Source organism: Manduca sexta, chromosome 28, assembly GCF_014839805.1.
Source record: "Manduca sexta isolate Smith_Timp_Sample1 chromosome 28, JHU_Msex_v1.0, whole genome shotgun sequence".
NCBI lineage: Eukaryota > Metazoa > Arthropoda > Insecta > Lepidoptera > Sphingidae > Manduca > Manduca sexta.
This window is the reverse complement of record NC_051142.1, coordinates 11,509,213-11,519,411: the sequence shown is the minus strand read 5'-3', so window position 1 is coordinate 11,519,411 and position 10,199 is coordinate 11,509,213. Positions and strand designations below refer to the sequence as shown.

General features: G+C 36.5%; 1 protein-coding gene across 2 annotated transcripts; it reads right to left on the bottom strand.

Moving 5' to 3' along the window:
• Positions 1 to 3,066: 3,066 nt before the first annotated feature.
• On the bottom strand, positions 3,067 to 10,199 carry LOC115442119 (endochitinase A). 2 transcript variants are annotated; one of them, XM_030167091.1, is made up of 6 exons: positions 10,079 to 10,199; positions 9,444 to 9,951; positions 6,647 to 7,666; positions 6,293 to 6,571; positions 5,685 to 5,826; positions 3,067 to 3,237 (listed from the first exon to the last, which is right to left on the bottom strand). In XM_030167091.1, the coding sequence occupies exons 2-6, from the start codon at positions 9,822 to 9,824 to the stop codon at positions 3,104 to 3,106; spliced, it is 1,956 nt and encodes a 651-aa protein (XP_030022951.1). In that variant the 5' UTR covers positions 9,825 to 9,951; positions 10,079 to 10,199; the 3' UTR covers positions 3,067 to 3,103. The 2 variants fall into 2 exon arrangements, with proteins under 2 accessions (XP_030022951.1, XP_030022952.1); XM_030167092.2 differs by lacking the exons at positions 9,444 to 9,951; positions 10,079 to 10,199 and adding an exon at positions 7,807 to 8,119.

Sequence of the window (10,199 nt, the reverse complement as noted above, 5' to 3'; positions counted from 1 at the left end):
CATAATTATTCTAGTTTTTTTAGTTTTATAACCAAACTACTGAAGCGATGTTGAAAATTTTTTTATGGGATCAATCTGGAGGAATATTCTTTCGAATAAAAAAAGAATTTTCCAAATCGGTTCATAAATGCGCGAGTTCTGAGGTAACAAACATACAAAAAAAAAATCACGGCGAATTCATAACCTCCTCCTTTTTTTGAAGTCGGTTAAAAACAAAGACCACAGCCACACCTGTCTGAACGCGTTTAGCTCAAAAACTACCCAACTGATTTAGGTAAAATTTGGTATGGAAATATTTTGAGACCCTGGGAAGAATATACGCACCCGGGTAAATATATAGCGTGACTTTTATAACTGAAAACTTTAGCCCGACAAACCTAACCATCACGCGGGCGAAGCCGTGGGCAAAAGCTGGTTCAAATAATAGTGAATAATCATTTTTTCCTTATTGCACTCTAGTTGTCTGCGGCTTCGCCTGCTTGAAAGACCGTTCTCTGTATTAAAGTCTCACTACGTATGTATCTCTGAATTGATAGTTTAAATTATAGCGTTATCTCTACGACGTCCTTGTCTGCAGGTAAAATTTTAAGTATGGAGAAAATAGTTTGCATAGCCTGTTTATGGAAGCTTTTCGTACGCATGTGGAATGAAGAACGGGTCCCTAAGTGTTTTAAGATATCACGTATTTATAATATGTTCATTATATAAGAACAAAGATGACCGTTCTGACTGAAATTCTTACGGGAGCATATTAGTACCTCTCAGTACCCGGCAAAGTATTCGCAAGAATACTTTACTGAATTGTCTCAGGCGCATCTCTGAGAGCATATTACCTGAAACCCAGTTTGAGTTTCGGCCCGGAAGAGGGATATGTGATGCCATCTTCTCAGTGTGTCAACTTTTAGAGAAGAGCAGAGAACAATATCGGCCAAATGCCAATGTATTTGGCTTTGTAGACCTTGAAAAGGCCTTAAATAGCGTTCCTCGTGAAGCATGGTGGATTGTTATGACCAAGTTGGGTTGTCCGGATAAGTTTGTGAGACTATTGCGGCTACTACATGATGACATGACTTGCTGTGTGACAGCTAATAATCAGTCGGAGTTTTTCTTTGTCACCTGCGGTGTACAATAGGACTGCGTTTTGGCGCCTATCCTGTTTTCACTATACTTCGCCGTTGTGGTTCGTGAAGCCCTTTGGTAGCTGTCCGAAGGAATCCGCATCAGCTTCCATATGGAAGGTGCACCAGTCTCTGTTGCCACTATAGCAAAGATTATGTATGCTGATGATTTGAGTTTTGGCCATGGGTCTTCAGACTTATGTATAGGCTGGATAGGACATGCACTAGATTCGGTCTTAAAATAAGCTGGAATCAATTATAGCATTTGTAATATAATTTTTTAATATACATACATATTTGAACTAAACGCCAGCGCCATCTATAGAAAAAGTAAATTGGATTATTTCCCACGGGAACAAAATTATCAGGATCAAAAGTCATGCGTGTGTTAAATTTCATCCAAATCTGTTCTTTCTGAGTTTACTCCTGAGAACAATGTGCTTGTCATTGTTCTGAGGTTCTCTCCTAACAAACATGGAAAATTTCACAATCACATATTAGTAAAAAAGATAAGATTTATTCTAATAGGTAAGGCGCATTGGGGTAAGATCGTAGGAGGTGTAACATCGTTTAAATCAAATAACTTGCAATTGTGTTATTATTTTTGTTTTTAGACAACACTACCTGCGACCTCATCTTGTTCCCTACGTTCCACTAGTTCACATGAATGATTCCATCAAGTAAATAATGTTTACGGTGCTAACGAACAAAATATCGGTATTTCGTCGTTCCCTGGCAGGTTCGGATTAACCCCATGCAAGAATTTGTCTAATTTTAATTTAGTATTTACTGTTTTCAATTAATTTTGTAGTTATATAGTATCATAAAGGAAATAAATCTTGTGACTATTTTATTCAAATTTGTCGAAACACCTATATTCCCTGAGATCCGATCTTTACGCATACAATTATTTGTCGTTAAAGAACGGATAAAAATCGTTCGATATGGCACTTGTAAAATATTGCAAGTTTGTGTCAAAATTTATACACGAAAACGTTTGAATACAGTAATTATGTATTTTTTTTAGCTCAGGTGAATGATCAATTTTGTTTATTTGTTATTTACTTACACGTGTATGTACTATTTCTTCGAATATTTTTAAAAATATCTACAGTGTCAATCATGAGGGGTAAGATCGTATGTCTAGAACTATTAAAAAAGCGAAGTTCGCTTCTAAAAATATCTTATGAAATTTATTAAATTTTTTGAATGTTTATATATGACTATCTAGATCAGAATATACTCTTTTTATGGATTTTAGAATCTCCTTAATATAGACGGTTTTAGAGAGTAGTCCGAACTATACTTGTGAAGGTCCTATCTTTCTCACACATTTCTCAAAGTATGGTACTTTTTCAAATCTTTATAAAAAATTTACTGTTATATTTAAGAAATTTAAAAAATATATACCATTTAGTATATTTAATAACATATAGCTAAGTTAATAATTTATTATGATAACTTCTATACAATTCTTGTAAAAAAATATTTCAAGGACACTGTTTAACACGTTGAAAAAGCGTCCGGTTTAACCCCAACGCACCTTACGAATTAATGGAAAATTGGGTAGTCAGCCAGTCCTTAAGATAAGGTACCTATTTGACTCATTTTTGTTCTTAGGGTTTTAAAATGTTTGTTATTAAAAGCTCGTGACATCGGGAATTTAGTACTTACATATAAAAATAGCTAATCCCACTACGCACCCATTCCTGCACATTACAACTTTTGATTTATTGCCTCATATCTTAACCATTTTGAGTTTTCACGGGGGATTCTTTTCGGACTATTTGCTATTACATAAAAAAGAATGAAGTAATTCTGACAGGAAAATACAATATAAGCATCCAACTGTGAGTTATAGGTAACACGTCGATTAATGTGTTACATGTGATGTGTGGCACATACTTATAGATAAAAGTTTGTATAGTCTGTTAGAAATACGACTAAAAAAAATAAAACGAGAAACTTTTTATTATTGCCTTGTATTATAATATCCTTGTATTTAATGGGTCCACCATTTTGCCGGCCATGAGAGACACGTGAATGCTTGCATCCATCACGAAGTATAGGAATGGATAAGTCGCAAAAAATGTAATCGGCTCGCGGTTGGTTACGTACCCTGTAAAAAATTATGTGTTATAATAAATATGTTATATGAGAGTAATTTTTGTGTAGGTCTGATAATCTAAGTCGTTTTAGAAATGATAGTAGACCAAGGGAACTATGGATTCATTTTTATATGTATAGATAGGAACTAATAAAATAAAATTGAAGTATGTAAAAAATATGAAACATTTAAATGAAATAATCATAGGTGATCTATAAGAATTGCTTTAGTATCTAATCAACTATATGGGAAGTTTCAATTTCTTAGATGAAACTTGTGCTGCGTTCTAAATTGAAAAAGTTATTTTTGAAAATGGCTTCTTAAAAACATTCCATATCGAAGGTTTCATCTAACCGTTGACTCTTGTCTTTAGAGGCCAAGTAAGTATCCTGCGGCCTAAAATGCTCTTTCTGCCCTTATGCTCGTAGGAACTACTGCTGATGGGTAGTTATGTCCAAATTGCAAGAGTTCGTTTTTAAGCTCACAAGGCTTCATACAAATTAATTTCTTTTGTAATGAGCATCTACAATGAATTCGTTGCAGAAATTGTTGAGCGACTGGGCCGTTTTAATGCTGTCGGCTATGTTAAACGCGTTATGATACACACAATATGCTGCCCCGCTCAATCTCGCGAGATTTCGTATAAAAACTATACGAGACTCAGTCTCGTAGAATATGGACGAGAAAGAGATTGCATTTCCTACTTGTGAGTGAGCACTGAGCAGCACCACGCAATTCTGGGGTGCGCGCAATATACCTCTGTTTACGTCTATGACTGTCATCGTAACTTTCTGGGTTAATGATTTTAATTTTTTATATCATTACCTACCGATTTAGAAAACAATATAGTGATATTGGATTGTGAATGCACTAATTGTAAATATTGAATTTATGATAATATTACTTGCCATGTTACTATCTAAGTTTAGACTAGAAGGTTCTTATAGCAATATATTATGCAATTAATATTATTATGTTGTATCTTTCCTGCGGGAAATCACGGCATAAAGGCCGGTCCTTTTGGAAGGCTTGCGTAGAGACATGGATCCAACACGTAGAGGCCCTTTTAAGATGCATTGATCTAGTTGGGGTTTACACACCTTGCGAGTACTCTCTCTGTCTCTACTTATGGAGGAAATACAGCCAAAGACAGCGCTTGCAAGGTGCAGGGACACATTATTATTATTAATAGTTTTATAAGCGTAAATGAGCCTAGCAGCAAGTACCGTAAGCTTAAAAATTTGCAGAAGTTATTTTCCGTGATTATTTAGTAGGCGTAGTCGACTTCTGCAAGATTTTGCACTAATCTACCCTAGATTATTGTCATGTTAGGTACTGATCCCGAACACCTCCACCCACAAAAGTCCTAAAATGGCTTTGGTCATAACTATATATAAAGTATTATTATGTGATTGTTTATTCTTCAAAATAATATAAAATAAAGCAGTCTAGCTCATACTCTAATCATGTAATTTGGATTATTTTGGGAAATTTACCACCGTGCCTTGATAAAATCTTGATTTTATTGTGTATGGCCGTGTGGTATTAGTAGGTATGGCATAATATGTCCTTGCAATGTGAATGCGTCCGACGTTTATCAAAACTATAATGGAAACGAAATCATCCAACTATATTGACAGGAAACAATCATAAAGCAATTTATTCAGTTAAAGTCATTTACGTAATTGAAACTAGGGAGTACCTATCTACTAGCGAATAATAATGTTCCGATTGGGTATTCGGGTCACGTTGATATTAATGCAGCAAATGAGTTGTTTGTTTTATTCGCAACTAAACGTAAGTCGAAAGCGAGGTCTGCAATATTTGTTACAAACTGGCGTTAGCGCTCTTAGATTTAAAAAAACTGACTGTGTCATTGGCATCAATGAACGCTAATGCGCGTGTCGCCGCGTTACGCCACCGAGGCGTCAACTAAGTCGAGACAATGGACGAGCCATGCGCAGGCCTGCGCGGTCTACTCTCCGTACTTGACACCTCCGCTGGCTGTCCACTCTTATGGAAGGCATCTGAATTTTCTTGCTTTTAAGTCTGAACACTGGGACTTGAAAGTTTCTACATTCTTAATTACATAGTTAGCACTATAGATATGTCACACATTTTTTTGTCTTTAATTAACTTTTGCCAACTCCATGGTTTTTAGTCTGATAATGTGTATCCTTTATGGTTGTCAGTTCAATTAATTATGGTAAATCAATTTTGTAAATTTTCGGAGCGCATCTATTTTGATTAAGGAATATCCGCCAGCGCGCCGACCGAATGGCACTGAATCGTGACCGTGATGAATGACACGTCGCGTTGCCGTCAAGCCAGCTACACACATTCAGACAATACAAACATGTAGGTAGTGCAATTATGTAGTTTACGCTGGAACCGCAAGGCTCAAGGAACACGCTCTGACGCCTTGAAATACCATTGTTTAAAAGTGTCGGAATACTTACTATTCCTTTTATATTCATCAGGTCGGTACTTGCGAATGGCGACGGAAACAGCCTGCTCGATGCTACGCACATACACACCAGCCTGGTTGGTCATTTGTGTAAAGTCGTGTTGTCGTGGCTCAAACACGTTTCGGATCCCCAACTGCATAATTGCATATAATAATTATTAAAAAATTATAATTATAAAGATGGTTTCTATGCGGGGAGTTGGGATTTACGGCAGGGCAAAATATTACGGTAATAACTGATTATGTATGTAGGTAGGCATCTTTGTGTAATAAATAAATCTCCATTCCCCAGAACAATAGTGGGAATTCATATAATTACCTACTTTATAAAATAATTGCTAAATATTATAACAAACTGAATGTTGTGCAAATAGTAAGATAGTGCATATGGTTCCATGGTGACAATAATATTATAATTTGCTATATGAAGAGTATTTAAATCTGTGAGTACTTTTGCCCGCCAACAAAATTATCTGCAAAGTGTAGGTTAGTGGGTACCTACACTAAGAACCTATACTAAATGTCACCAGGTTTTAATATAATATGTACTAAGCAATATGATGCATATGATTTAAATATCACACTCAATACGTCACTTACTTTTTGCAAATCTGTTGTCAGTGTCACGTGACCTTTCACAATAAAACTTGGAACGGACCCCCGGACGCGCCGTGGACGTAATGCCGCGTATATATCTGATAGATCTGATTCACGCGCCATGCGAGAGAGCAGGCGGTCCAATTCCGCTGGACCTCTTCTGGCAGGTAGCACCACCAGGAGGTAGTAACGCTCGCTATCTAGTGGCAAGCGAAGGGCTGAAGCCTCTAAATGAGGAAGATATGCATGTTCTAAGATGGTATCGTAATGCATGTATGACACCTGAAAATAATTGCAACTTATATACAAAAGTTGAGTAAGAAAACAATCCTTAACAGCAGTGATTTTGATACTAACTTGTACGCTTTTTAATCCATTCGCCAAAAACATTTTATCATCAAAATTATGCGTAGGTAAATCAGCTGGGATATCAAACGATCGATATGACATATAATCGTGAACGTATGGGGGGTTGGTAAATAAAAAATCTACAATGGATTTTTTACGACGTTCGAGTGTCTCTAGAGTCGTATCACTCGCCGTAGTGCTAGAAGAATCTACAATTTCCGTCGTTTCGCCAAGAGAAGTAGCAGTTTGCTCAGTCTCTAAAGTCATCATGTTTGTTATTTGTGTAGTTTCGGTGTTAGAGAAAGTCGTACTGAAGGCAGATGTGCTTGTAGAAGTTTCGCTAATAGATGATGTTACTATCATGTTGGATGTTAAATCTCTAGTTGTGCCATTGTCTATCTCATTACTGGTGATAGTTTCTTCAGTAGTTGACGTTTCTGATGAATTTTCCTTTAATGTATCCGTGGTCGTTTGAACATTTGGAGTTGTTGTTATTAGTGTGTTTTCTATAGTAGAGAGGACGTTTTGATTTTCAGTAGACACGGGTACTGTTGTCATCTCGGATGTTGTTTCTAGGGGGGCTGGCTCTCTACTGCTTGTTGATATTGTGGTAATAATAGATGTAGTTAATAGAGCATCTTCTATATTTGAAGCAGAAGATGGATTTGCCGTAGTCGAGGAACCGGGAGTTATAGTCTCGACATTAGGATTTATCGTGCTTTCTGTGTTTGGAAGAGATGGTGTCGTTTCCTCGCGAGGTTTATTTTCCTTTGTTATAGATGCTGTTGTTAAGGTTGAAGGTTGAAAGGTTGTAATAGTTTGGACAGTGGATGTAGGATTTAGCGGCGCTGTTGTCGTGTTTTCATTTGCAGTATTATTATTTCCTTGGGGCAGAAATGTGGGTAGTTGATCATTGTCTAAATCAAAACCGTAGAACCTTAGTATTTTTTTGTAACTTTCGTTGAACGTTACATTTTCATTGTTTAATGCGAGACCAGCTAGAAATCCTTCTTCTGGGACGAAATACGTCTGAAATTTTAATTAAAACCATTGACAGCTATTTATAATAGTATTATTGAATTTAAGATTAGATAACTACCTACAGAGTTAATGTAAAATTCTGTAAATGTAAAAGGTGACAGGTATTAATAAAATAGCTACGTACATACCTCACATACCCAGACACGCATTTCTTCCCCGGAGGCGTGAGTAGAGGCGACAATCTTTTTTGCGAAAAAAAATAGGTATTACCTCCAATAACATGATCGGGACAAGACTGTCGCCATGTCGAACAAAAAAGCCAAAATCACTCCCTGACCCGGGGATCGAACCCTAGGCCTAGAACTCAGTACAGTAGCTGTATGTACGCAGTACTGTAGTTGCAGTAGCGCAAAAAAACTACGCCAGCGGGGTTTGTGACCGAGGCTATGAATTACACCTATACAAGGTTATTCATAAAGTATAGTCGACTTTAAATATTATATTATAATAGGGTACTAAGGATACTTGAATATTATTGTGTTAGCTTTGCTTGCTAAAAATATACTTACTTAACGCGATTTCAATATCTACTTATTAATGAGCGGAAGTTATGTGATTCATTAGACGCTAAGCTCAACAGTTCCCGTTCAGTAATTCTACCTCAGTTCAGTAAGTTGTATGACGTACACTATCAAGCTATTATAGTGCGATGGGTATCGGATATTATAATTATAATATATTGCCCGTGTTCATTCACTGCCCTCATAAATGTCCAATCAATAGAAAGTATCATTACTGACATTATTGCAATTACCGTTACCGTCCTACTCAGTTGCCCCACAAAACGAGTTAATTGGTATAAATATTAAAAAAGAACACGATAAATTGATCTATTCTATACTTATTCATAAAATTATGTTTAGTGTTTCGCTATACCTAATTCTTAAGTGTCTTCTAAATTGTCATCTATCTACATATTATAAAACAAAGTCTCCCATAAGCTGTCTGTCTGTATGTGATCGATTTTCTCAAAATCTACTGAACGGATTTTATATAGTTTTTCGGTTAATAGTACAGTACTGTTTTATGTAAATCGACTGAAATATAACGATTACTGTTGAAAAGTTCGCGTTGTTGTGTTGTATTGTGGTAGAAAAATCTTTGTGACACACTGGTTTACACGCGACAAACACACGAGCGAAGCCGCGGGCGCAGCTAGTAAAGGGATAAATATAATTCTGACCAATAAATACTTATATTAAAAGAAAAGGTTAAAGAAGTCACTACATTATTTCCTGATTCCTAGTTTAAAAGTTCAAAGATTGTTTATTATGGCGACATCATCTGCGACATGGATTTTCAAGATATAATAGAATTTACAAAAGCATTTCAGGCTCTAACAGACTAAAGTTTTCCGTTATGAAAGTAGTAGTTTCCCGGGAGCCTATGTTCTTCCCAGGGTCTCACACTGTCCCCATACCAAATTTCATCTTAATACGTTGGGTAGTTTTTGAGTTCAACACGTTCAGGCAGACAGATGCAGCGGGAGACTTTGTTTTATAATATATTTTTTAGAACTTTTTAAGAGGAACAATCCCGTCATACCCGAAATAATGTAGTGACTACATATTGCTTTGGCTAAAAAAACTAAGTAAGAAATTAGCATCTCTGTGTTTTGCAGCGGTTTCAAAATTCATTGTCAGCTGGAATTCTTTAATATTCTTATAGAATAGAAGACCAGCTTTTATGAGTTAGTTTTCATAGAATACGATCAAAATGACGGTTAGAAAAAAACATTCTTCGCAGAATGCTCAATAAAACTCACTTTTAGAGTGCGATGTATGTCCCTAAAACCTATCCTCATAACGTTTCTGTTCCATGGTAGTTGAATCCCTCGCTGCAGCTGGTATGAGGATTCTCCATCGACGCCCTCATATAAAGCCACCAATATGCCCATAAGTCCGTATGGCGAAAATGCAATATTATTATCGTTGAGAAAATTATGTTCAGCCAACACTTTTAAACCAAATTCGTTCGTCACATCTACCATGTGAGCTAATGGCGTACGTGTGGTATCCCATATCTTAATTTCTATAGGCACACCGTAGTCAGCGGTTTCCGTAACTACGATATTCGCGTAAACGTAAATAGCCCGATAAAATAAGCTAAAAAAGCTTGAGATGCGCACGCGACCGCCACAGCGCATCGTGTCTGCGGTTGTGATTGCGCTTCGGTGAACACCAGCCTGCTATGGCACGTTTGAGCTAATCTTCGTAGTTAATTAGCATTAAGACCCCGAACGTTCGGTGAATGCCCTCCCTCGTTTTGGGTACCTATGAAAAAAAGATTCTCGTCTCTTTGTTTCAAGACACGTAAGTAATGTTTTGCGTATATTGACCGTGCCCACTTCAATGGTATAGTACAACTTACAAGTAATAAGTATAATATAGATGTACTTACAATTATTATCAGTGCGTTTTATATTAAAGCACAAAATAAAGCTTTCGTTTACTTGTACGCAAGTTGCATTAGTTTTACATTATATTGCAAGAGCATCTCAACCAAATCTGAACACAACATT